Source organism: Zosterops lateralis (assembly GCF_965231275.1).
Source record: "Zosterops lateralis genome assembly, chromosome: 29".
Taxonomy (NCBI): Eukaryota; Metazoa; Chordata; class Aves; order Passeriformes; family Zosteropidae; genus Zosterops; species Zosterops lateralis.
This window is the reverse complement of record NC_139789.1, coordinates 820,093-846,075: the sequence shown is the minus strand read 5'-3', so window position 1 is coordinate 846,075 and position 25,983 is coordinate 820,093. Positions and strand designations below refer to the sequence as shown.

The 25,983-nt window shown below is 57.2% G+C and overlaps 3 protein-coding genes across 7 annotated transcripts in view; all 3 read right to left on the bottom strand.

Moving 5' to 3' along the window:
- Nucleotides 1-71: 71 nt before the first annotated feature.
- Nucleotides 72-1,774, bottom strand: TBXA2R (thromboxane A2 receptor). Its single transcript, XM_083880202.1, is given in 3 exon segments — nucleotides 72-482; nucleotides 912-1,735; nucleotides 1,738-1,774. Coding segments are annotated over 3 exon segments (1,098 nt in total). The 5' UTR covers nucleotides 1,760-1,774; the 3' UTR covers nucleotides 72-230.
- Nucleotides 1,775-9,081: 7,307 nt separating this feature from the next.
- On the bottom strand, nucleotides 9,082-14,577 carry CACTIN (cactin, spliceosome C complex subunit; the record flags this gene model as incomplete). 2 transcript variants are annotated; one of them, XM_083879821.1, is made up of 10 exons in its annotated part: nucleotides 9,082-9,738; nucleotides 10,194-10,486; nucleotides 10,596-10,718; nucleotides 11,046-11,238; nucleotides 11,473-11,590; nucleotides 11,695-11,857; nucleotides 11,955-12,100; nucleotides 12,568-12,663; nucleotides 13,517-14,006; nucleotides 14,381-14,577. In XM_083879821.1, 10 exons carry the CDS (start codon nucleotides 14,575-14,577, stop codon nucleotides 9,248-9,250), a joined length of 2,310 nt encoding a protein of 769 aa, XP_083735947.1. In that variant the 3' UTR covers nucleotides 9,082-9,247. The 2 variants fall into 2 exon arrangements, with proteins under 2 accessions (XP_083735947.1, XP_083735948.1); XM_083879822.1 differs by having other exon boundaries at nucleotides 10,194-10,462.
- A 233-nt stretch (nucleotides 14,578-14,810) lies between these two features.
- The window catches only part of PIP5K1C (phosphatidylinositol-4-phosphate 5-kinase type 1 gamma), a 51,871-nt gene continuing 40,698 nt past the window's right edge, over nucleotides 14,811-25,983 (bottom strand). For 3 of the 4 annotated variants that reach the window (XM_083879769.1, XM_083879770.1, XM_083879772.1), the window contains 3 exons: nucleotides 24,288-24,392; nucleotides 23,910-24,042; nucleotides 22,395-23,454 (listed from right to left, as the gene is read on the bottom strand). In XM_083879769.1, coding sequence (XP_083735895.1) covers nucleotides 23,425-23,454; nucleotides 23,910-24,042; nucleotides 24,288-24,392 — 268 coding nt within the window. In that variant the 3' untranslated portion in view covers nucleotides 22,395-23,424. Of the gene's footprint in view, nucleotides 18,855-22,394; nucleotides 23,455-23,909; nucleotides 24,043-24,287; nucleotides 24,393-25,983 lie in introns of those variants that run through there. The other variant, XM_083879771.1, reaches the window with a different exon arrangement.

Genomic DNA, 25,983 nt, shown 5'->3' with positions numbered 1-25,983 from the left:
CCCAGGCACCCTCCCTGGGGTCCCCAAGGGTGGTGACCCCCAGCAGGCACCAAGAGTTTCATGAGCTATGTTTTATTTGGGATAGGGAGAGGGAAGCAGCCCTGTGCCCCCTGACAGCCTCTTGGGTAACGAGCTTGCAGTGGGGGGAAGCTCCTGGATGCAGGTGATGAGGATCCACTGCAGGGGTGGGATGGCCATGTCCCCCTGCTCAGTGCTTGTTCCCAGGGCTGCTACTGCAGGACAGAGCCAGTGGTGAGCTTGCGGGGCAGGGAGGGGGTGAGGGAAACAATGGAGGGCCGGGGGTGCAGCCGGGGGTACACACGCTGCAGCACAGCCCGGCGGAACAGGATGTAGACCCAGGGGTCCAGGATCTGATTCCAAGTGACCATGCGGATGTAGATCAGCAGCATCTCCTGTGTGTCTGTGGGCAGCACCTGTGCCTGGCCAGGCAGGTGCTGCAGAACCATCTGGACAATGAAGATCTGGGGAGAAAAGGCAGCAAAGTGTCAATGGAGGATGCATGAGCTGCTCCAGGATGGGGAAGTGATGAAGGTTGAGGCACTGGGCCCCTTGGAGGAGTCCTCACTTGGCTTGGGGCACTGGGGAGCACCTGCTCTGCCCGTCACCAGGGGCCAACTCAGGGTGTAGAGAGGTGGCAGGGGGACACTGGCAGGGGAGGTCTTACTAAGGGGACACCCCCAGACCTGGAACCTCACTAGCAGGGGAGGGGACACAATGAAAGCTGGGACCTCACTATTAAGGGTGGGAGACACCAAGCCCCTGGAGGGACATGGAAGGAGGTGGGGGGAACACACCAAGGCTGAGGCCCCACAAGGAGGAATGGGGGGCATGAAGACTCAAGAAGGGACATGAAGGGGTGGTGATGGGGCACACCAGGACAGAGGACTCACCAGGAGAGGCATCCAGCAGATGGTGGCAATAATCATGATGCCCACGAGCTGCACCATCATCTCCACCTCGCTGTCTCGGCGCCGCTGCACGGATTCACGGTTGTGGTAGACACGGCAGAGTGTGACCACGCTGATGGTGTTGAGGACAAAGGAGAGCAGCACAGAGAGGATGCCCAGCAGTGCAAAGAGAAGGCAGAAGATGACATCACCAGTGTCAGGCAGGAGGGTGAGGAAGCACCAGGAGCCAGGGAACTGCAGCGTGTATCGCCCCAGCCCGAACACTGGCAGCAGTCCCAGCAAGCAGGAGAAGCCCCACACCAGCCCCACAATGGCCCAGGCACGGCGCTTGGAGAGGCTGGTGGAGCGGGAGAAGGGACGGTTGATGCCCAAGAACCGCTCCCCGGCCATGGTGGCCCCCAGCAGCAGTGGGCACTGCCCAAAGAAGACCATGGAGAAGCCGAGGAAGTTGCAGAGATGGCAGCCAGGGTCCACCTTGACCCAAGAGAACTTGGTGAAGTGGTAGGGGATGATGACCGAGGCTGTCACCAGCAGCCCCATGAAGTCTGTGACCACCAGCCCACAGAGGAAGATGAGGAAGGAGGAGCGGGCCTGGCTGGAGAGCTTGCGGGAGGAGCTGACCAGGACGCAGAGGGCAAAGAGGTTGGAACAGAGGCCAATGAGGCCGAAGGCTGTGGAGAACCAGGGTGAGGCGATGCTGTTCTGTGCACTGGCACGGCCATCACTGGCATTGAACACCCCGAAGCACGAGTCCGCCTTCCTGGCCATGCTGCTGTTTGGGGGCTCCATGTCCTGCACCCCCTCCTGCTCCTTCCAGCAGCCTCAGGCATCCCCTCGGCTCTGCTCCATGGCTGGGGCCCCCCGCCACTTCCAGCACCAATCCTGCCTTGCCCTGCAGGGGGAACAGAGGGAATTTAGGGTTCTCCATGGCCTAGCCCACCCATCATCCAGCCTGAACCTGCAGGTATAGGGTCCTGCAGGGGCTGTGGAGGGGGACACCATGTGGAACCCCAGCCCACGGAGGGGGACACCAGGGCAGGACCCAGCTTGTGCCGGCCCCAGGTACAGCTGCAGTGGGTGCCAAGGGCTGCAGCCCTGTAGCTGCCAGGATAAACTGTCCCTGGCCATAAGCCATGTGGGGCTGCAGCGATGAGGCTGAATATCAGCAAAATGGGTGCTGGGGGAAACTCAGCATTGACAGCCTGGCTCCCTCCTGCCCCAGGGTAGTGGACATAGGCAGAGATCCCTGGATCATCACCCTCCATCACGATGGGGGACACACTCTGAAGGATGCAGGCAGAGTGGCTGCACCAGAGCCTAATCCTGACACTCTACCTATCCCTGACTGTAAGCCCCTGGCTCATTGTGAAGATGCCCCAACTCTCTAGTGTGCTGGGGAAACCTGAGGTACAGGTTTGAGGCTGTGCTGCAACCCTGGCACCGTTGCCAAATCACAGCCAGTGTGGGTGACAGACCTGCTCTGCCCTCCCAACATCCCTCACAGTGACAGCTGTGGGTTTGTCATCAGGACAGTGGCTGTGACAGGGTGCGACAGGGATGGCTGTGGTGGTGGACAGCCTGGTCAGTGCCAATCCGTCTCACTTGGGCTAGGAAGCATCTTGAAATCATAGAATCATGGGATATCCTGAGTTGGAAGGGACCCACAAGGTTCATCAGCTCCAACTCCTGGTCTTACATGGCTCTCCATTGCAAATTGGTCCAGGCTGCAAATAAGATGATGTGGGACAATGACATGGCAATAGTGGGGACTGGACAACCTGGGGACACAGACCCCTGCAGGGACCAGACCCCTCCTCTCCTCCTGGGACCCATTTCTCCAGGCTGTTCTTGCCACCCTACTTCCCCCAGCCCACCCTCCTGGCTGACATGATCCTTAGCCCAGCGACCCCAGTAGAATGCCCAGTGGGATGCCCAACCCTACCCTAACATGCCACCCCTTCAAAGCCCCCACTGTGGTGCCCTTCCCTTGTGCAAGATGGCACTGCCACCTGTCTTCTGCCCCCAAGTTAAACCTCACACCAACTCTGATCATTGCCAACCCTGGCCGTTGGTCCATCACTGGCCTGGCTCTGAGTCCCCATGCTGTGTCCCTCACCTAGACTACCCTCAGCCACCAACCCTCTCAAGCCCCTGGTGGGAGGGCAGCCACAGGGCTGGGAGCCACAGTGCACACCCGAGGCATACACTGATCCCACAGCCTGGCTGGGATGGGATGGGGCCAGGCATTGCAACATTCTCTGGGGCCTCATGCCAGTGACACATGGAGTGAGGGTGCCAGTACCCATCCAGGGCAGCAGCACCCTACCCATGCCCCACCACCAACCGTGTCATGGGACCTGCAGCCCTGAGGAGTGTGGAAGGAGCCAGGGGTGGTGGTGGTGGCTTGTCCCCATCTCTCTCCTGTCCTGGTGTGGGAGGCTGGCAGAGCATGGTGGTGAATCACTGCAAGGGTGGGCCTAGCTTTTTCCATGAGCCAAGAGTGAAAACTTGCTGCTGTTTGTTCTCACTGGTCCCTGAGGGACCGCATCAGCCCCAGAGGTGCTGGCCCTGCAGACACGTGGTGAGGCCTCAGCATGACAGTCTAAGACCCTGAGGCATGACCAGCCTTTCCCACATCCTCTGAGAAGAGACAAAGTCACCCCTGCCCCACAGTGATGCCACATGAGTGCCTGGTGTGCCACTTCCACTCCAGCTGTCCCTTGCCATGTACCTGCCCACACTCTCAGGGTGCTGTCTCCAAACATATCCCCCTTGTCCCAGGGTGCTCCCTCTGCCCACTAGGGTTCCAGAGCCCAGGGGTGATGCTGCCTTGCTGTCCCTGTTACCTGGGTACTCACAGCCACAGGATGCTCTTGGCTGCTTGCTGGCTCACTGTGGCGGGGTATGACCCCTCCCTACAGTTTCCAGTGTGGGGGTCTCCCTGTAGTGCCAGACAAGGAGGCAGCAGCCCCAGAAGCTCCAAATCCCACCATTACCTACATCCCCTCCCCGTCCTCCCTTTACCTCCTGCCCTCACACAGCCACAACCCGGACCCTCACCCACTGCCCACTGTGGCCTGGACAGGGACCCCAGGGGCTCTGAGTTGAGGCAGCTGGGACACCCCCCCCCCCCCCTCCTGCCATGTGCAGAGCTGCCTCAGCTAGGCACAGCACTTAGAGGGAATCAAATGTTTACAAGGGGCCACTTAGCAGCTGCAGGGCTGGGAGAGAGGGAACCCCTGCTGTGCCAGAACACACCAATGGTGCCCCCAGGAAAGGGCTCATGTAGGGGTGGAGGGTCCCCACTTGCCATTTCCCCCCATCACAGGCAGCCACTCCAGGAGGATGCATGTGGGAACAGCAGGTCCCGCAGAAGAGAAATCTTGAGCCCAGAGACCTCCCCAGCTGATCCCCTGTGCTCAGTTTTGGGGTTCTGGACCCAGCAAAATGGACATGCCATGGGGAGCAAGGGTTTGGCAAGGCATGCTGTGGTAAAATCTCAGAGGAGAGGAGCTAGCGCTGAAATGTTCTGCTGGAGGCAGTAGGGCACTGGCAGTGGGCTGTGCAGGGCTACTGCAGGCACTAATGGGGCTCCTGGAAGCGCCTGAGCCTGCAGGTTTGGGTCCTGCTGCAGACGCACCAAGGCTGCCCTGCCTCTGTTGGGCACTGCTTCCGGCCCTGGCCACATCCGAGGGGAGTGAGGGAAAGGCAGATGGGGAGTGCAGGAGGCTGCTCCTTATCAGTTTCTGCCCCAGCCCATTGCTTCCCCAGGCAGGACTGGGCATGGGGCCTGGACACAGCTTGCAAGATCAGGCCGGAGTGGGGGCTGGAAGGGGAGAGGCACCACACACCTGCAAAGGGACCCCCAAACCAGACAGCAGTGACTCCCTCCCCACCCATATGTGTATCCTTGACCTGGGGTCTGCCACTGGATGTGGTGCTTAGTCACAGGGCAGCCGTGCAGAAGATACTGCAGGGCGTTTGCATCTATCCCTTGTGTGGCCAGTTTCTGCTTGCTGGACCTCTCCAGGAAAATGACTTTCCCTGCATGATCCCTTCTGTCTGCACAGCCTGATGCCCCTGGTGCAGGTAGTCCCAGGGAACACTGTGTCACCTGTCAGGGATGGATGTGGTCCCACTGCCATCCCCCTCCAGGCTGGGCCTCTGGGATATCAGATCAGGTCAAGGTCATCAGCTGGTTCAGGAAAGGCCATGGAGATGAGGACTTAGCAGAGTATCAGTGTTCCTCCCTGGACCTACAACCATCACAAGGACCTGTTCCTGAAGAAGTTGGCCTGGCCTACAGCAGAGACATCCCTAGGACACCCAAGACAGAGGACACTCCCGGGAAGCAGTGACACACAGGATGGTTCCTGCCAGGCATGGTAACTGTCCTCACCTGTCCCTGCTATGGCCCAGGGCAGAGGTCCCCAACCTCTCGTCTGACTGGGGAACATCTGGCACCATCCCCATTCCAATCTCCAGGGCCCCAGAGCTGGCCAGGCGGTGGCTGGAGGATCAACCCTGGTGCCCTGGAGTGCAGAAGCTGGGGGTCGGCAGCCCTGGGACACCAGGGCCCCCTGCTCTGCGGCTTACCCCGCCCGCAGCGTCGCACATCTCGAGGGCTTCAAGGCTGCAGGGCCGCCCATTCCAACAGCCCGAAATAGACCCTTCCTTTCCTGGCCCTTTCCTGAACCTTTTCTAGTCCTTCTCCGGCTCTTCCCAGAAGAGCCAGCGGCACATGGGAGCGGGCGGCGGGGGGCGGGGAGGACCCGTCCCGGCGGGAGAGCCCCGAAAGCAAATTCTGGTTCCGACGGGAAGCCGAAGATATGTCCGTCGCGACCGTCGGTGCCGGGGACAGACAGACAGTGGAGGGAGCAGGGACACCATGTGTCCGTCTCCCACTATGGGGTCTCTGCTTCTCCTCCCTCGAAACACACCCGATCCTCGGGGTCGTGTGCGAACTCGGCGGCTGAGCCGGCCGCGAGCGCCCCGAGAGCCTTGGGAGCCCCTGGAACCCCGACCGTCCTACACAGCTCCAAGAGTCCCGCACAGCTCCTCCGTTCGTCCCAACCTTGCGGTCTGCCCGCCCATTCCAGTCTCTGTCCGTCCATCCCGGTCTCTCTGTCCGTCAATCCCAGCCTTCTGGGCTTTTTGTCCTTCACAAAGGGTCCTATATCTCTCGCCCTGCTCAACGTCTCCCTTCCCGCGCAGACCCGAGCCCTACCTCGCTACCGGCGGGACCCACCCGGCTCAGCTCTGGTCAGCCTGGCTCTGGTCAGCTCGGCTCGGCTCAGCTCCGCGGCGGGGCGGGGGAAGGGCCGGGCTCGCCGCGCCCCCCGGAACCGGCCCCGTCTCTCCTCGCTCCCTCCCTGCTCGGGACGGGCCTCCAGGCGGGGGTCGCCCCCCGGCCTCATCGCCCTCGACCCGGACGGCGACCCGACAGCTGTCCCTCCGGTGCAGCCCCCCCAGTGCCGGCGCCCCAAGCCCCCCTGGGGGAGGCACCCACGGCTGGGTCCCTGTCGGGGTTGGGCTCCCGCCCCATTACTCACTTGTTTACTCGAGCGCGTCCCTGCCCGGGCGTGCTTGAGGCGGGGGGGTCCGACCGTACCGCCCCTCCAGCGGGACCCGAACCGCGGTGGGGTCCAGAGGGGGCGTTCCCGCCGAGCCCGGCAGCCACCCCGGGACCCAAGGAGGGAGAGGCTGCTGCGGCTCCGGGTGCTGGGGTGGCCGAGGGCCAGGAACTCTGGGTGCTCCCACAGCCCCTGCCATCCTTGCTCTGGAGGGATTCGCCTCCCAGGGGTTTTCCCGGCCCGGCAGCTCCGAGCTCGGGATGTCGCTGCGCTGTCCAAACCCCAGACCAACTGGGGTGGCAAGTCCCCAGGCAGTGTTCCCTCCCATGGTCTCAGGTCGCGACAGTTTCGGTTGCTGCTCCTCGTGCTCCCCCGAGGAGGGCAGAGCTCGGCTCTGGCCACAGCGTCTCCCTCGGCTCCGAAGAGCTGGAAGCGCTTGAGCCCAGGGGGGATGAGGAGACATCCCGTCAAGGCAAGCAAGGGGCATAGCGGGCATCAGGTGGATACCCAGGCAGGTTTTCCTGGCACTGGCTTGACAGTGAGGGGCTGCAGAGCCCATCTCTTGGTTTGGAACAAAGATTATAGAAGCGAAAGTCCGGGCAGAAGGCAGGGCCAGCCCGCAGAACTGGATCGCGGCTGGCCCTGTGTGCTCAGAGCAGGAGTGGCCTCGCCGCCAGCGAAACGCGCGGGGCTCAGCAGCCGCTGCTGTCCCGGGTGGGGCCGGGGTGTGCCCGGGAGCAGCTGCGCTCACGGATGATGGGACATGGGGAAGCTTCACCGACTGCGCCGCCTGGGCATGAACCGGCCGATCCGCTGTGTCTCCCTGCACAGCTCAGGGCTGCGCCGTGGCAGCTTTCTTCGAAATGTAGGGGAAATGTGGACTAGAAGCAATGAGAGCAGCCAGGTCAGGGAAAAGCCGTCAGGGGCTTCAGTCGGATCCAACCCCTGATCTGGTCCCAGCATGCGCCCGGAGGCAGCAGCTCTTGGGGCTCAGGCTCCTGTGCCTGCTCAGTGATCCCATCCCGGCCTAGAGTCAGACTACAGTAAAATGCAGTGTCTGGAAGAGGACGTGGACCCTGTTCCAGCTGGAGATACAGAAGGACATTTTTGGGGGAGCCCCTCCACCTCTATGTGTGTCCAGGAAGGAAAGGGACGGGCTATGGGGAGGGAGGCTCTGCCTAGCAGCTGAACAGGGAGCTCACCAGCTTTGGGGTTTGTTTTTTTTTTTCCCATTTCCTCCTCCCTGGCCAGGCCTTTACTCACTTCCTGCGCTGAGCCTCGAAAGCCCCCTGAACAGGCAGCAGCTGGAAATAACTCACAGGAAGGAGAGGCCAGGGAATATGTCCGGTGCAGCTGCTGGCCCCGGGGATGTCTGGTGGGATGGGGAGGGGGTACCCATGTGCAGGACCAAGGCAGCTGGGGTCCCCCACCCCAATCTGCAGGCAGGCCAAGCCCGACAAGTGTAGGTGGCCAAGGCAGGCATGGGAGCCTCCTCAACATCAGCTCCAACAATGGCTCTGGGGTTGGATCCTGCCAGGAGAGCCAGGAGCAGGATAAGCCAACTTCCTTGAGCCATGGGGCAGCCCCCAAGACCTTGGAGGCCCCTGCACAGCAGGGTTGCCTCTGCCCTAGTGTTGAGGGACCTGGGCGACCCCGTAAGTCCCTGCACCATGGGCTTGTACTGGGGAGAGGGTGGACTCAGGTAGGAAATGGCCTCTCTGTGAAGCCAGGGCAGAGGCTTCCTGCACCCCTGGGCACTACTCACTAGCACCCCATCCTGCCTGCCTGAGTGAGGATACCCTGGGGTGTGGGGGCTTGTGGGGATGGAGCCATGTGGGGTGATCCCAGAGAAGTGTGGTTGTGCCTATGGTGATCATCTGGTGGGACCAAGAACGAGTCCCAGCTCAACCCTGAAGTGTCCATAAGGTGCCCAAAACCCATCTGAACAGCACTAGGGGCCCTCTGAAACCCCTACCTCATCAACATGATACTGCAGAATGCAGCCGCTTCTTGACCAGGGCAGGGAGAGCCTCACAGGCATGGTGTGGGAGGGACTGCAGGCTCTGGAATCCGGATATTCCCCTGTAAGGAAATATCCCAGCCAGCATCCCTCTCCTCCGCTCCACCAGAGCAGGCGCCTGGCAGCACTAAAGCCTCCCATGCCACAGCCAGGACTGAAGGACGTGGCAGCGCTCCCAGGCTGGGGAAGCCAGATCCCAGGGGAGGATGTGCCAGGAATGGGGCCCAGGGGAGGGTGAGAGGCCCCTCTAGGAACCAAACACGGGGCAGTGCTGGTGAAGTCAAGGGTCCTGTGACTCCAGCTGGGGAGCAGCAGCTAGACTCATCTGGCACTGGTAAGGGGAGGTGTTGGGACTGGGAGGGGGCTGGAATGGGGCAAGGAGCACATGGGGCCGACTCTGTAGGGATGGGGTAACAGACCCCAGAGACACAGGGGTGAGAACACTCCACTCCAAGCACTAGCTAGTCCCCATGGGAGTTCCCAGTGCCGGCCCAGTGTGGTACTGGCTGGTGATGTCACACAGGAGCAGTGGGGGTGCCCATGCCCAGGACCTCATGGCTAAAACAACCCTTCTTTTATTTATACCTAAGTCTCAGCGTCCTTCATGATAAATGAAAAGACAAGAGAAAAGCCTCAGGAACATGCCCAGTGCTGGACCAGGCCTTGGGGACATCCATGGAACAGTGTCTGTGCTGTGGGGGTGTCCGAGGGCGCTGAACAGCCCCTCACCGGCGGTAACGGTAACGCTTGAAGTGGAACCAGAGCTGGAAGATGCCATTGGCAAACTGGCAGCGGAAGCCGTGGCGGTGGGAATACTCCCACTCCCTGTTGACAATTTTGAAGGCGATGTCCTCATAGGGTGGCCCAGCATGGAAGCGCAGGATGGCAAAGTCCTTGTTGTCCTGGCAGGCCTCCAGGAAGTACTCGGGTGTTGAGCGTTTGTCAATGAGGTCGGGGTAGAAGATGTTGAACTTATAGCCCTGCACAATCTTGGGGGGCGGGTTGTCAAAGTCGTAGTGGGTCTGGTTGTACTTGTTCCACTCGAAACCTGTGTGCACACGGTTGAAGAAGCGGGGCTTGCGTGGCCGGTACTTGTCGGCCCACAGATAGGCCTTGCCTGTGAGCGGCATCTCCACGCTGAACTGCGCCTCATCTGCGCCCATGCCCTCCTTGGCCTTGCGGAAGAAGATGTCGTCGGTGCTCTCGGAAGCATCACCTATAGGGGAGGAGAGGTGACATCAGGTTCTGCAGTGCCAGCCAGGCCTGGGCCATGCGACACTGCTTCAAGGCATGCAGAGAGAAGGAGCTGCTGTGCAGATGCAGAACTGGACACAGAACGCATGGGCTGCCCTGCAGGCTCTGAGCGGGCACTGGGCTGAATTGTGCTGGAAAACTCAAGCAAAATACCCCTCCTGCCTGTCTGCACCCAAACACCTTGGTGGTCCTGAGGCAAGTCCCCCATGGAGCACCACCAGCCTAAGAACCATCTCCCTGCTCCTGCCCAGGCCACAGTGCTCTTTGCTCCAGGGGCACCCCTCTGCCAGGTCAGCTCTGGGTGCCTGCCCCAGATCCAGCTCTTGCTCTTTCCTGAGGGCAGTATCCCCTCCAGCCCTGCACCCTGAATCACTGCACCCCCTCCATGCTGGGCAGGCTGCAAAACTGTCACCTCACCTGTCACCTGGAGCTGCTGGCGCAGGAGCAGCAGCCGATGCATGTCCTCCTCAGCCTCCAGCACATGGGCATCAAAGGGCAGCTCATTGGGGCCCAGCAGCCGGGGGCTGTACTTGCCCGCGTCGTAGTCATCTAGGCTCTGCTGGATCAGATCCTCTTCCATCAGCACGGCCTCCCCCTCCACTTCTCCCTTGGCCTCTGTGTCCTGCTCTGCCTCTGGCTCTGAGGATGGCCCTGGCTGTGCCTCAAGGCTCTCCTCAGGATCCAGCCTGCATGTAAGGGAGAAGAGAGGCCTGGGACGAGAATGGTACCCTCGTTGCTGCTCACCTCAGCTCTGCCTTGGGAAGGGTGAGGGCTCAAGACTGCCTCTGTGCCTGGGGACAGGCCCAGGTGTTTGCTCACCTGTCGCTGGGGGAAGCCGGCTCCCGCTTGATGATGGGGAAGAGTGGTTCACTCTCCACACCCTGCTCCTGCTTCAGTTTGTACAGCTTCTGACGCAGCACATCCTGGTGCCGCTCCCGCAACCTGAGAGGAGAGGAGCTGTTGGGTCCTGCCCAGCAGAAACACCTCACTCCCAACTGCCCAAAGCTGTGACACCCACCTCCACGGGCAGAAACCTTCTGGGCTTGGATGGCTTTGGGCTGAATAAGCCCAATTCAGTTCCCTCATGGAGATATCACTAAACATCACCACTGCAGAAGGGACTAGGTGCCCTGCCCTGCTCCCCTCTTGAAAATCAGCCATCTCAGAAAAGGTAGAACACCCTCTCCCATTCCCTCCACTAACTGGGTTTATGCCTCCCCAGCTCTCCCCACAGGCAGGGTCTGCACTGCCCCCACTGTCTGCTCTCACCTGGCCCGAGCCATGTAAGCCTTCAGCTGCTGCAGGAGACTCTCCCAGTACCCGATGTCTAGGTTGGGCCCTCCCGCCCGGATCTTGCTCTCGATGCCCTGGTACAGAGCTTGCAGCTGGTTGTATGTCTTCCCCTTGAACACGGACTGCACATCTGAGCTGACCGAGGCATTGACACCATCCCGACGCTCCCCTGGAAAGGTGAGAGCAGCCAGTCAGTCTCCAGGCACTTAGCTGCACTCATCCCAGTTCTGCCAACAGCAGGAGGCTGGACCCCAGCCAGGGACAGCTTCCAGATTCACAGCCTTCCTTCAGCAGGTCCAAGAGAGCCCCTCTGAGCCTCAGCACACATGGCAGACCCTGTGCCCTATGGGACCCACCACTCGCAATCCCCAACACTCACACCAGGCTCTGCTCTCCTGCTCACCTGGTCCTCCTTTCCCAGAGGCCTCCAGCTTGCGGAGCTTGGCTATTTCATCCTCTGTGATGATGGTCATGTCCCTCCAGAAGTCCACATTTTTCCCTTGCTCCAGCTCCATGTACACCTGTAGGCAGGAGGCATATCAGGCACCCGCTCCACACCATGGGCAGGAAAGCAGAGCTGGTAGAGAAGCCCTGAGCCCAGGCAGAGGGGCAGAAGAGCAGGCACCTGGATGTCCTCCACGAGGTCCTCCATGTCGGAGACGGTCAAGCCGTTTAGGAAGGTGTAGGGCTCGTGCATCTCCACGGCCAGGTCATCATCCTCTGCGCTGATGTACTTGGCCAGAAGATCAATGGGTTTTGCCCTTCCATCCCGAATTCGGATCTTAGACCTGGTGAAGGGAGAGGAACAGAGGGACAGTGGGGGACACTGAGCAGCGCCATCCTCTGCTCCCTGCCAGGCCTGGCTCTGACCAGGTGCATGCCTACCGCAGCTTGGCCTGCTGCAGGTGGAAGTTGTCCTCCTGCTCTTCCCAGGTTTTGAAGTGCTCTGCCTCTTTCTCCCGCTGCAGCATCTCCAGCTCCTGCTCCCGCATGGCTTTTTCCCGCTCCCGCTCCAGGCGCAGCTGCTTCACCTGCCCAGGGTGACAGAACTGTGAAGCCAATGTGGATGGGCCACTGTGCAGACACCATAGGCATCTGATTGAGGACACAACCATGACATGGCCTGTCCCTGGGTTGCCTAGTTGCCTTGGCTCCTGCCATCACCCTGAGCTCCTGGAGACCAGGGAGCCAGTGGGGCCAGACTGCTTGGGCTCACTGCCAGGCCTGTGGGAGACAGGGGACAGAGGCGCAACTGAGTGCCTCAGTGTTGTAACCTGGCATTGTCCTGCTCAGCACCTCCTGAGCTCCTGGGCTCAACCCCAAGGGGAGAGGCTTCTCATCCTGGAACAGCAGAAGCCAGGATTCTCTCCCCACAATCCAACAGACTGGACACACCCAGGAGAAGAAAATGGGGACTTCTCAGTGAGGGATGGAGAGAACCAGGCTGTAAACAAGGCTCTCTGTCAGACATTGACATGGAAAGGATATCTTATCCCACCTTCTGCAGCTCCAGGCGATTGTCCTCCTGGATTCGCTTGTTCCTCTCCTTCAGGTCCTTCTCGTCCAGATGGCTGATCCCTTTCTTTTCCAGTGCCTTAAACAGAATGGCCAAGGGAAGCTGTGGAACCTGAGGACCTCTACGGCCCCTCACTGACCAGCAAATGCTACTCCATTCACCTATTTCTGCTGTTCCAGTGAGGTCTGATCCTGTTGAAGGTCCTTAAATCATTCAAATGCTGCTCCTGAAGCCCCTCAGCAAACCCAAGCTCAGCCCACGTAGCCCACTTGAACTAGTGAGGTGAGTGCCAGCACAACACTGCTGGGAAGGGACAATCATGAGGGAAGGCACCTTAAAGATCATTTTGTTCTACCTCCTGCCATGGCAGGGACACCCTCCACTACATCAGATTGCTCCAAGTCCCATCCAGGCTGGCCTTGGGCACTTCCAGGGATCCAGGGGCAGCCACAGCTGCTCTGGGCACCCTGTGCCAGGGCCTCCCCACCCTCACAGGGAGCAATTCCTTCTCAATATCCCATCTAACCTTGCCTTCTGGCAGTGGGAAGCCGTTCCCCTTGTCCTGCCCCTCCAGGTCCTTGTAAAGTTCCTCTCCAGCTCTCCTGGAGCCTTTGTAGCCAGTGGAAGAAACTCTAAGGTCTTCCCAGACCCTTCTCTTCTCAGAGCCTTCTCTTCTCCCTAACTCTAAACACCCCGAACTCCCTGACATTCCTATAGCAGAAGTGCTGCATTCCCATTAACATCTCCATGTCCCTGACCCAGTAAATGCTGCCCAGCACTCAGCCTGGAGTTCCCACAGCTCCAAGGCCCTCTCCTGCCCTTGACCCATCTTCTTATCTCACTGCCCTGGATACAGACCCCACCTGAGGCACAGATCCCCCTGACTCCACCTGCCTGTTCCATTTGGCTGCAGGGACAGGGCAGAACTCACCTTGCTCCAGATGAATGTGCCCAGCAGGTTGTTGTCTCCAAAGGGATTATCAGTATTGGTGTAACCCATGTACTCCTCACCCCAGCCCATCTTCTCTCGCTTCTTTCTTTCCTTGGCCTCCTTCTTGGCCAGCCTCCGTGCTCGCTTCTCTTCAGGTGTCTCCAGGGCCTTCAGCAGAGCCGCCTGTTTCTTCTTCTCCTCCCTCAGCCTAAGCCGCTCCTGCAGGCTCAGCTGCTGCCCCGGCTCCTCCCGGTCCCGCGGTCGCGGCGGGGAGGGGGAGCTGACGGAGGACACGGAGGACTTGGATCCACCCCTCCTGCGGCGCCGCTCCCGGCTTCGCGCTACCCTGTCGCGCCTGTGCTCCGGGCTGGAGCCGGAGGAGCGGTCCCGGGACCGTGAGCGCTGTTTCCTCCGGTCCTTAGGGTGCCGGTCCCGGCTGCTGCTTCTTTTCTTCTTTTTCCATTTCTGTCTCTCATCGCCGGAGTCTGAGCTGGAGAGGCACAGCCGGGCTTCAGAGGGAGGCGGCCACGGCCGTGAAGGGCACGGAGCGTCTCCCCTCCGCAGGGAAGGCCGGCCCATCATCGGCGCCACCAGCAGCGCCGAGATAGCGAAGGGTACCTGCACCCTCCCCACCCCCGATCGTCCCGGTGTCGTAAGTAGCGCTTGGGACCGATCGCTCGTCCCCAGTCCCCGGCGCTGCCCGAGGCCGGCGAGACCGAGCACCCTCTCCCGTCCCACGCCGGGCCCGGGGGTGGGGACAGCGGCCGGTTCGGCCCGCGCAGGCCTTGGCACACCAGCCCCTCTTCCCGGGACCCGCTTCCTCACAGACACAGCGCGGCCGCTCCGGGCCAGGTGCCCACTCACCCCGAGCTCGGCTGCCGGCGTCGACCTCGACTCCGGCTCTTGCTCCGGCTGCGGTGCCGCCGCCCGCGACTCCTTGACCGCGAGCGCCCCCGATCCCGATCCCGATCCCGATCCCGATCCCGATCCCGATCCCGATCCCGATCCCGGTCCCGCTCCGAGCGGCCACCCCGGGCCGGGCTGCGCGACCCGGAGCCCATCGGCAGCAGCGGCTCCGCCCCGGGGCCTCGCGGGGCCTCAAGCACGGGGCTGCCCGCCTACCGCCTGCGCTCGCCTCGCTCCACAAGCGGCCCCGGTGTAGACAGGCGGAGGCTGGGGCACCCCGTGCCGGCGCGGGTCAGGGCAGTTCGCGCCTGTCCCGATCCGTGCCCCTTTTCCCCAAACCGGGCCGTGCCCGCGCGGCGCCCACAGAAGAGGCGGACACCCTGGAGAGCACAGCACAGACTGCAGAACGCTTTATCAGAGCGGGGTACAGATCTCTGGAAAAGGGGCTCTCTGGAGAAGGAGGGGAAAAAAAACCCTCAAAACAACCGAGAAAAGAAAAAAACCGCCCAGGCCTCGAGCCCCCGGAACAGAGACGGGATAAGACCCCAACATCGGAGTCCCCATCCGGTCGCAGCGTCCACACTCCCTCTGCCGTACATTCGGCACCCGGTGCACCGCAGCGCGGACGCGGACGTGTGAGAACAGCGACATCCACGAGGACACGCGGGGGGACAGGGCCAGCCACCAGGACAGACGTGGGTGGGAACAGGGACAGCCACCAGGACAGACTTGGCGCGTGTTAGACATGGACAGAAAAAAACCCTCAGACATGACCCAAAACGCCTCAGCCCTGGCTTTCTACTTGTCCACTCGGGAAGTGCTGGAGCAGTGGCTGGGAATGAGAAAGGAAATGTGGAGGGCGATGGAGCCCTGCAGACACCTCTGCCTACCTTGGATCAAGGCCTGTGAGTGCTCTGGCTTCACTGAAAAACTCCCCAACGTGCAATTTCGGCACACGTGGCCAGAGAGGCAGTGGCAACCAAAAGCTGCATGCCCTCTGCATGTGTTGAGAGTCTCTCTATGACCTCCTGGGCTTGCCCCAGAGCCTTTACAGGAACCTGACTGCAAACTCAGGGGCAGAGATGCCCATTTTCTTCTGCCAGTCCCTTACCTGGCAGGGAGAGCTCACCTGCAGCCCCAGCACCAGGCAATGGTCAGGGCACATCCCACAGAGTCAGAGATCCTGGCTGGGATGATGGAGATGAAGGACGGCAGTGGCACACAGACCTATGTGGGAAGGGGCTGTTCTGCAGAGTCAAATTTCAGAGTACAAGACTCACGGTGCCTCCTTTAATGATGGAGAACCTGGACAGCACTTGCTGGGTCATTCAAGAGACCCCGGCAGAGAACAGCAACTCAAGTCCAAAATGAGCTGAAGTGCAGTTGGAGAAACACTCAGACCAAGGATGCTCTTTCCCATGGGAAAGTGCTGTTCCTGCGCAGGCAGCATTGGCAGTGCCTGTGACATACTTGAGAGCTTCTGCTGCTCCCCTGCAGTGCCATGCAGAGGAGGCCAAGAATGAGTTCTAAAATCCACGGTCCTTTCAGCCTCCATGGGAAGCAGGGGCTGAACAGTTCCCCAGCACTGAGCTGCTGGGACAGGAGGTGACAGGTGACACGGCAGGGACTGTGCCAGCCTGAACAGGGACAGTTTCCATTTCAGATCAACATCTGCCTACAGGAAGGTTCCTCCTTGTCCTCTTGACAAAGCCGTTCTAAGCCTTTGCCTGTCTTCTTACAGGACCACCCCACCCCATCCAGACCTTCTCCAAAGGGTCCAGCATTACAGAACTGCACAAGGATCATCTCAAAAAGGGAAGACAAAAAGAGAAATCTTTGAATTAACATGCTGCAGGAGCTCTGGGTTCACCCCCTCTCTCAGGACCCAAGCCCAGCTCCAGCTCACAAAGCTCATTCTCTGGGACACTCCCTGCACAGAGGCCAAGCAGCTTTAGAGACCCCCTAGAAATGAGGGGAAGGAAAAAAATATCCATCAACAATGCTTAAACCATCTCAAAAAGATGTTTGATTTCAGGTGGCTGGAAAGTCCTGATGAGGCCAAACCCTCCAGCCCCTGACTGAGGTGGTCCCAGGGCAGGGGCCTGGGTCAGAATAGCTTGAGCCCATGCCAGTTCCCCTGGAGAGCCCCCTGCTCCAGCACAACACCCAGCAGCTACAGCAGGGATGTTTCCCTCTGGCTCTTCTACACACACTGCTGGAATAAAGAGGTTGAATTTTTAGCTTTTTAAAGCCTCTTGCCTTGAGCCCAGATGCAGGTGAGGCTGTAGGTATTGCATGGCTCCTATTCCCCTCCACCAACCCGAGCTCCCCCGGCCTGCAAAGCTCTCCAGGCGGCACAAGAAGGAGGGATAGGGCAGGAGCTGCAGCTGGGAGAACGAGCTGCCAAGCTGCAACAGAAAGGGGAGAGTTTCTTGAGAGACTTTTGATAAGACTGTTTGGTAAATACATGGATACATGAACAGCAGCAACTTGCACAATCCCCAGACTGTGCTCCCAAGAAGCACAACTCACAGCCCTTCTGCATCTACAGGCACAGAAGGGAAGTCCAGGTCCTGTATTCCGTGCAAGGGAAAAAAATCGATTCCTGATGATTCTCACTAAGTTCAGTACAATACAGAGGAAGAGCTTCCCATCAGCCCAGCTACCTTCTGGGACCCAACATAACTGCTCCTGAGTGCTACTGTGAAGATAGATTGTGGGGACTGAGGCCTGAGAGAACAGGGTTCCGCTTCCCCACCCCTCTACATGGAATCCCAGAGTGAAGACTGTGAAGGGAATAAAGAGATTTCAACCCTCTTTCTCAAGTGAGGGTCACAAAGCACACAAACAAGACCTGTCTCCCTCTGGTCTAAAGGATTTCCTGTTTTCTCTCTGGGAGATGAGGATGCGATTGCTGGATTCCAGACTATGCTATGTGTCCTGCTGATGGATGAGCCTGAACACTACCCCATGACATCAAATTCTCTCACCTATAGCCCGTAGCCCTTGCAAAGCAAACGCTCTCAAGCACCTGCAGCAGGGATTTCCACCAGCAGTCATGACCCCAGGCAACACCCCAGCCACCCTGCTTTCTGTCCAAGAGTCCATAAGCACAGCAGTGCTGGCACAATTCTGTGGCAGTCAGGCTTCCATTCCTGCCTCCATTGTGTGGATGTGCCCTTGTCTCCCTGCCTGCCCTGAGGGGCAGAGGGCATGTGTGAACTCAGTGTCCATGACCCTAGAGTACACCCATGAGCACATGACGGGCTGAGTGGCTCCAGGAGGATGCAGGGTGTGGACAAGTCCCACGTGGGCTTGGGCAGAGTGGGGAACTTGCCCTCCCAATGTGGCTGGGCTTGGGAGGAGCCCAGTTCCCATGTGTCCATGACTGCAGGTCTGGAGCAATCGGCGGCCAGTTGGATGAAGTATGGACTCCAAGCACAGAGAGAGGGGTGGTGCAGCAGTGCAGCACAGGGTGAAGGTGGAAACCATCATGACTTTGGGAAGAGCTGAGGAGTCCATGTCACTGTCACCAGGAACTGTGTGCTGCCCCGCACAGTGGTACAGACAGAAGTCACTAGAGAGTTTGGATCCTAGTGAATTAGCATGGTTACTTTGGACTATGGTAACATGGGAGCAATTCTATTCCATGGCCTTTAATACATTTCATTTTCATAGCACCTTTCATCCCAGGGTTTAAGTGCTGTAACAGAAGCAGGTACTGTGCACCCATTAGCATGGGGGAAACCGAGGCACAGAGTGGTTTAGTGACTCGCCTTGGGCCACTTGGAAAAACCGTGGCAGAGTCTGGACAGCCTTAAACCTCCTGACTCCCTCAGTTGATTGGACCACACTGCTGTCTCACATGAAGCCACTCTGCTCCCTACTCTCCCCAGCAATGTGCTCCTACCCATTCTTCAGTGAAGTCTCATGCTCCTTTTTGATGCACAAATATGACCAAAAAAAAAAGAAAAAAAAAAGAAAAAAAAAGAAAAAAAAAAGTAGGTGCAGTAAACTAAATGTTTTAAAAAGCACGTTTGTGCTGTCTCTGTGCAAAGATAAAAGAAATAAATACATGATTAAAAAATTAAAAAGGTTCACAGTATCACATATGGATAGGTAGCTGTGGTAGTGCATGTCTGGAAAACACTGTTACTACCCAGGATTCTCTACACCCAGCTGGAATTCTCTGCTGGGAGCTGCGGGTGAGCGGGTCGTTTCTTTGCTGCCCACGTCTGGGGTAAGTAGAAATACATGGTTATAGTTTTGCTCCATTCTGAAACGCAGTGCCCGGGATCCTGCAGTGCAGCAATACTGGTGTCAGCAAGCTCTTCCCCATCCCACTGGAATGGCTGCATCAACGAAAAGGGAACACATCGACCTGCAGAAGGAATCACTGCTCTCTGGGACTTCTGTGTCTGCATAGAGATTACTGCAAGAGGCAGAGAGAAGAGAGTCACAGAATCATGGAATTGATAAGGTGGGAAAAGACCTTCAAGAATACCAAGTTCAGCCATCAGCCCAGCACCACCACTCTGTTCACCACTAACCCATGTCCTGAAGTGCCACAGCCACACGTCATTTGAACACTTCAGGGATGGTCATGCCACCACTGCCCTGGGCACCCTGTTTCAATACCTGACAACCCCTTTCAGTCAAGAAATTTTACTAAATATCCAATCTAAACCACCCCTAGCACAGCTTGAGGCTGTTTCCTCTTGTCCTGTCCCTTGTTCCATGGGAGCAGAACCCGACCTCCACCTGGCTCCATCCTCGTGTCAGGGAGTTGTGGAGAGTGTGGAGAGTGAGGTCTCCCCTGAGCCTCCTCTTCTGCAGGGTGAGCCCCCCCAGCTGCTCCTCATCACACTTGTGTTCCAGTCCCTTCCCCAGTTCTACTCCCTTCTCCAGACATGCTCCAGCCCCTCAATGTCTTTTTCTGGTCATGAGGGGAAAGAGGATCAACTCCTGAGCACCAGTGCCCACATCAGTTGGGTCTGTGTCCCTCCAACTTCCCAGCACAACCAGAGAGGCTGTTCTACATCCTCCAGAAATGGCAACGTCTGGAAAACCTGAGCTCCCCAAAGCTTTCCCTGCACCAAACAACTGGGAATAAGTCAAAGCCCTTGCTGAGCAGGCTGGGACTCTGCCAGCACAGAGCTGACCTGAGAGGCAGCCGGGCTCTGCCGCAGCCATGCAGGAGCCCCACACTGCCAGAGGCCAAGCTGACTTTGCAGAGGGAGCACAAACTCTGACCTTGACCCACCGGGCACCCGGCACACGGCTGCTGGACACTTACTGTATCGCTCTCCTCATCGGAGACAGAGTGGAGCTGAGCGCTATAGTGGAGCGGGGAGTAAACCCAACTCCTCTCATCTGTCGGCTGCCAGAGTGGCCAGAGACGGCAGGGAGAATGCAGGGAGAGCAGCAGCAGAGCAGGGAGCAAAGGAGAGAAGAGGAAAAAATAAAAGGAGAAAATAAAAAGAGTAGGAAACAATACAGTAAGAACAGCTGTCCAACCTGGAGGGAGAGCACTGAGCCCAGAGCCAGCTCTCAGCAGAGAAGCCCTCCTAATCCTCAGCACATACCTGCTCTCTGCCAACCGCGACACGGGATTTGTGCCAGATGCTGTGGGGGTGGCACAACCTCTGCTCTTGTAGGGACAGCGTTTTAGAGCTTTTCAGATGTCAGGGAAACCTTAGCTCCCTGCCATGGCATCACCTGGCTTCAGAGAAACTGAGAGATTTGGGAAGTGACTTACCTAAGAGCAGTGATAGCTCTGGGCTCCTGCTACCTGCTACCAGCTCTTACCCTCCCATTTCCAGAGCCCTGTGCATGCTACAAACTGATGTCCAGGAGGGCTTTTACAGAAAAACTGGATTTGTTTGCTGTGCCTTCCTCCTTCTCTGCAGAAGGCAGCGGAGCTGGGGTGAGACCATGGTGGATGGTGTCCACAGAAAGAAAATAGTTATTACTGAGATTTTGGGGATAGTGGGGTGATGGGAACAAGTACAACACAGGAGGCAAAACATGACTGGAACCTGCAAAGAATGAGGGGAAGGAGGTGTGCCTTGAGGGACACTTACCACAGCACTAGGCATTGCTGTGAGAAGACACACTCTGCTGCTGACACAGCACAGATTCAAGGGCTGGTCTCTGCTTCCAGGATTCCTGGGGGGCCATTTACATTGCAAATGGGCTCTTTTGTCTCCAGGGGAGTTCCCTGAGACAAAGTTCACAGAAAACAAACTGCCCCCTTTAATCCAGCCTGGCATTTGCAGAGGAAGAGAAGGAGAACTGGGTGCTTGGAAGAAGCCTGTGGTGTTCCCAGCCCAGGAACTGAGTGTGACACTCTACAATGCACAAGGAACTACAAGAAGCCAGAGAAGCTTTGAAGCACTGGGCTCTACATGCTGAACCCTTCAGTAACTGCAGCTCCATTAGTAGAGACTGCTGGGAGAAAGGAAGGTTGACAAACCCCTGTCTGGAGCTTCTCAAAGGGCTCTGTCAGAGGTACACAAAAGCTCCCACCACATCAAGCTTGTCCCACATCCTCTTTTTTACCCATCCTGACTGAACCACATGCTCCAGCCAGTCTCTTTCAGAGCCTTTTAGGAGCTTCAATGTGTGCAGGGAGCTGTGGGAGATAAAGGAGCATCCAGCGCTTGGCATTATCCCTCCCAGTGCCGGAGCAGCCAAATCCAGCTGAGGGGCAGGGGGAGCTGCAGGAGGAGTTGCCTATTTGCCCACAGAAGTGCAGCACTTTCCTCATGCCATCAGCCATGGCCAGGGACACATTCCTGCCCCTGCTTCCCCATGCACCCTGCCTGTAACCCAAATGGGAGCACCAGGCTGCACCAGTGAGGCTCTGGCAGCACTGCCACCACCCTCTGGGGACAGCAGCTCTCCTAAAGCCTGAGAAGGTAAATGCTAAACCCCAGAACTATCTCAACTCTAGATTCAGACCCTAAAAGCTCAAATGCCTCCCTGCATCTTTTGGAAAGGAAAATCCTCCCTGCTCAAAGAACACCTTCAGTGAGGAGGGAGCACACTAGTGATGCTGAGAAGAGCTGGGGAGCTGAAACCAGCCCTAAGTCAGCACCAGCTCCTGCCTCATTTGGTTTATGAGCTGCTCCCCACAAGCCAAAACAGATCTGTTTGAAACTGGAGTTTTAGAAACTTCAAAACATCTTAATGGTGTCTTTAAAACCCTCTTCCTGGGCTGAGGGAGCTGAGCCTTACATTACTTATAGAGGCTGCAGTGCCTCTCTGGCCAGATCTGGTACTTAGAATCACAAAACAGTTTGGGTTGGAGGATCACCCAGTATCCCCTCCCTTGCCATGGGCAGGGACACCTTCCACTACACCAGATTGCTTCAAGCCCATCCAATCTGACCTTGGACATTTCCAGGGAGAGGGCAACCACAGGTTCTCTGGGCAACCTGTGCCAAGGCCTCACTGCTCTCACTTTTCCCAAGGGCTGGGTGACACTATGGCCCATCCCAGGGTAGGAGTTGTGTCACTAGTCTGCAAAAAAGCAGGACAGAACTCATGATTCTCTCAGATCCTACAAGGAGATCCACTGGTGTCATTTGAATATGCTTCCCCCATTTCTGCTGGGCAGGTTCCTAATGCCCACTCAATCCAGAGCCCCAGCTGTTCAGAGAAATGGGGTGCTGGCCCCAGTGTTTCAAAGCTGCAGCTCTGCTCCCCTACATGCTGTGCTGGTGTGGACACTTACAATCCCAGAGGAATGCGAGGTAGTTCGGAGTCTGCGCTGGCGGGGAGAGTAAATCCAGTACCTCCCATCTGTGAACTGGGTGGCCCCAGGACAGGTGAGGTAAAAAAGGAAACAGAGGAAAAAAAGGGTGATGTGAAAGAGAGGATGAAAGAGAAAGCAAAAAACAAGGGGTTGGGCAACTCCAGGCCTGAACGGGTGAGCAGGTGGGAAAGCCGTGCAGGGGAGAGTGGTGCCCATGCCCTGCCACACTCTGCACTTTATTCCCTGGGGATGAACAGGAGAATGCAGTGCTCTCCACGAGCAGACTTCCACAGTCCCCTGGGACTGGCCAAATCCTCCTCTGCACACACCATCTTGTTACTCAACACTGCCCCTGAGCACTCCTGTAGGAGCAGCTGTGGTGCTACTTGAGTGCATGTGTGCAGTCTCATCTGAGCTCCAGCGGCTTTCCAAGGAGAGCACCCATGGGAACTCAAATCAGCTTTTCCCTTCATCCCAGCAGTGACAAACACTCCACAGCACACGACACACATTTAATGCAAAACTCAGACTCAGATGAAGTATGAAAGGCTGATGAGCAGTCAGTCACACTCTCTATGAACACACTCTGCAGAATTTTCTCTTGGATAGAGGTGCCCCTCAACCTAGGGGTAGTCCCTATGCCCAGGGACAGGGAGGAAGAGCAGGTGACCCTTACTAGAAGACACTTGCCAGGGGAGCAGGCAGGATCTGCCTGCACACAGCTGTCATCCACAGACAAGGAGGGGGCAGTGATGTTAGAGGAGCCATTTGCATTTTGAACAGCATGCATCCAATCCCAAACAAGCTGTAAAACAGGGCTGATTCCTTCCACAGCTCCCACAAGCCTCAGAGTGACTCGGCAATGATTGAGCAGCTCTGCAGCAGAGTCACAAGAGCTCAGGGAAAAGCCAATGCTGCATTTTAGTTTAGCCTGAAGGAGCCCATCACATGGGATCAGGTCATCTCCAGCACCACAAAACCAACAGCAACGAGTCGGAGCAGGGAGAAGAAGCCGGGCACCTCTTTTAATGAGGGCTGCAGTGCCCAGGCACAAGAGAGAGCTCAACTTTCATGGGACAGGCACTCAGCTCTGCTCTGGGAATCCATGGGACAGGTACATGTTGCTAAAAAACCTCTTCTCTGGTCTGCAGAAGTTGCTCAGCCATTGTAGGAGCTGAGTGAGGACCAGCGCCAGGCTCCACGCACTCTGCTTCCAACCACCAACTTACTCCCTGGCTCAGCACTAGACTCCCACTGCATCACCTAATGCAGCCTGCAGGGAAAGGAAAAGCCGGAGTTCACCAGAGCCCAATGTCACCCTCTGCAACCACCTCCCTTTGGGTCTAGGCCATGTTTGTGTCAGGAAAGCAGCCAAAATCTCTGGCTAAGGAAGGAAGAACCTCTTTGTTGCACCCACATCACCTTGGCTTGTCCCAGGAGCAAATGTGCTGGCCTAGATAAGCACTTGTGCTTGGAAGTAGAGCAGCACAGCTACAGCTACATCCACAGGAGGAGTGCCACCTGTGTGAGCCCCACTAGATGCTGTTTTGAGTTCTCCAAGTTTAATCCAGTTCCCTGCATTCAAAAACCCACCCAGCACTGAGGTCTCAAGGTGCTCCACACCAAGAAGGTGCAGGGCAACCACTACCCAGCACCCAACTGCTTGGAACAAATACTGACAGCCTTGTTCAACCCTTCCCATCACACCCCAAGGGTCAGGTATCTTACAAAGTATATGTCTGTGACTGGCACGTCGTCTTCATCCGAGGCCTGGCTGGCTGGTTCCGAGGCCTGGCTGGCCGTCTCCACCTCTACGGTGGCTGTGGATGTGACAATGGCACAGGCTGAAGAAGTTGCCTCTCTGCAGAAGGGAAGGAAACAACAGTCTAGTCACTGCAGTCAGGACAGGAGCAAGCAAAACTGATTTATTACAGAGGAGCTGAAGATGCTATGCTGTCACATCCTGAAAGGTCATGTCAGGGCAGGTCAGGTCAGAGCCGTGCTAAGCCTCACCAAACACCCATGACTTCAGCAAAGCCTCCAGCACAAGCGGCTACAGCTCAAAACCCACTGTGTGAGCTCTGCTCAACATTCTAAAACACTCACTCTTTGACTTCTTCTTCAGGAGCCACAATCTCAACATCACACTTGGGCTCCAGCTCGACACTGATTTGCTGAACCTCCTCCTCAACCCGCACCTCCTCGTGTGACCTGGAAACCAAAGAGACAGGCCCAAAGACTCAGCTGGGAATGAGGCATGCAAAGAGAACCGACCTCCAGGGAAAACTTGTGTCCAGAGTTAGCCTGGCACCAGACCAGAGCCTCTGACCTCTTCCAATTCTCCCACCACATCAAAGCTGCTCCAGGATTGAGATCAGATTTATCTGCACACTCTGGAACTGTTTCTGACAATCTTCACTTTAATACCTCATGCTATTAAAGTAATTACTTGTGCCAGCAAAGCTGGCTCCACTGTCCCCATGGGAAGGAGGAGCAGGAGCCTGACAAGCCAAGAGGCAGTTGTCAGAGAGCAGTTGAGCTCTGGGTTCACTGACAGCACTGCCCTGTTCTGGGCTGGCTCTGACCAGAGCTGGAGCAGTGGGCAGTACTTCTGTCCAGCTCCATGCAAGGAACTTGCTACACTCTTCCTCACAGGGCTAGACCTCAAACCTGGAGTGAATTCCTCAGCAGACCAGAATAACCAGAGTTGTGACACATTCTTGAGCAAATGGGGTGAGGTTTTTTCCATCTCAGCTCATGAATGTAAATTCTTGCTTTAATAAATTTGTGTCTGCATTGATTTTCACCAGGGGATCCTAAAGAACTCCACAAGTGCACAGGTCCCTACTCTCCCAGGAAGGGTACATGGAGGCACTTGCACTAGAAAGGGACAAATTAGGCAAAAAAGAGCAAAGGTGGCCACACCTGTAGACACTTGGTATAGCTCTGGCAAATCTGTGACAGACAGATCTACTCTGACCAAGCCAATGAGCTCCCTGAATGCTCTCAGGTCACTCTGATTCACCTGACCTATTTCTGGATAAGCAGTCACATACTACGGCAGCTCCCTCCACCCATGAGGTACTGTTGAGTCTGAACTATTTTGGATTTAGTCGCTGCATTTGCCACATGGGCCCTACCACTGGGGCCTGGGTTTAAGTCTCAAATTTTCAGCAATTTCCAACACTGGATTCTGCAGGATAGGATGTGTTTTACAAGTCCCTGACACGTCACACAGTGAACAGGTCCCTGCCCTCCAGAGACAGGAATTTACCAGGATTCAGCAACATGCAGCATCCAGACGTATTTTCATTAGGAAATACCACAGAAAGGGATTTTTTTCACAGTGCATTTCTCAACCAAACTCAGCAAATCACTCAAAGCTTGGAACAAGGGCTGATGCCTGCAACCATGGGACAAACCCTCATCTTCCAAAGACCTTTTCTTCCAAGCACCTCATACTGACTGCAGGGAGAGAGGATATCAGGCTGACATCCTCTGGCTATGGCACATCCCAGGACTGAGTCTCTGATGTCATTTTAAAGCCTACTACATCTACAAAATGTCCTAGAAAGCAAGGGCAGAGCCAGCATCATCTGCTGGCTCCTCATGCAGATCCTGCTGACATGGGTGATGGAGTAATTTTTACTGGTGCAAAATAATTCCACAATAATGCCCAATAATTTCATGATATGAGCCTCTAAAATCAGACACCCCTCTGAAGCACAGCATTTCTGTCCTACCTTGCCCTTGGCTCTGAGACACCACAGGAGGGAAAAAGCCTCACAGATTTCTGAAAACA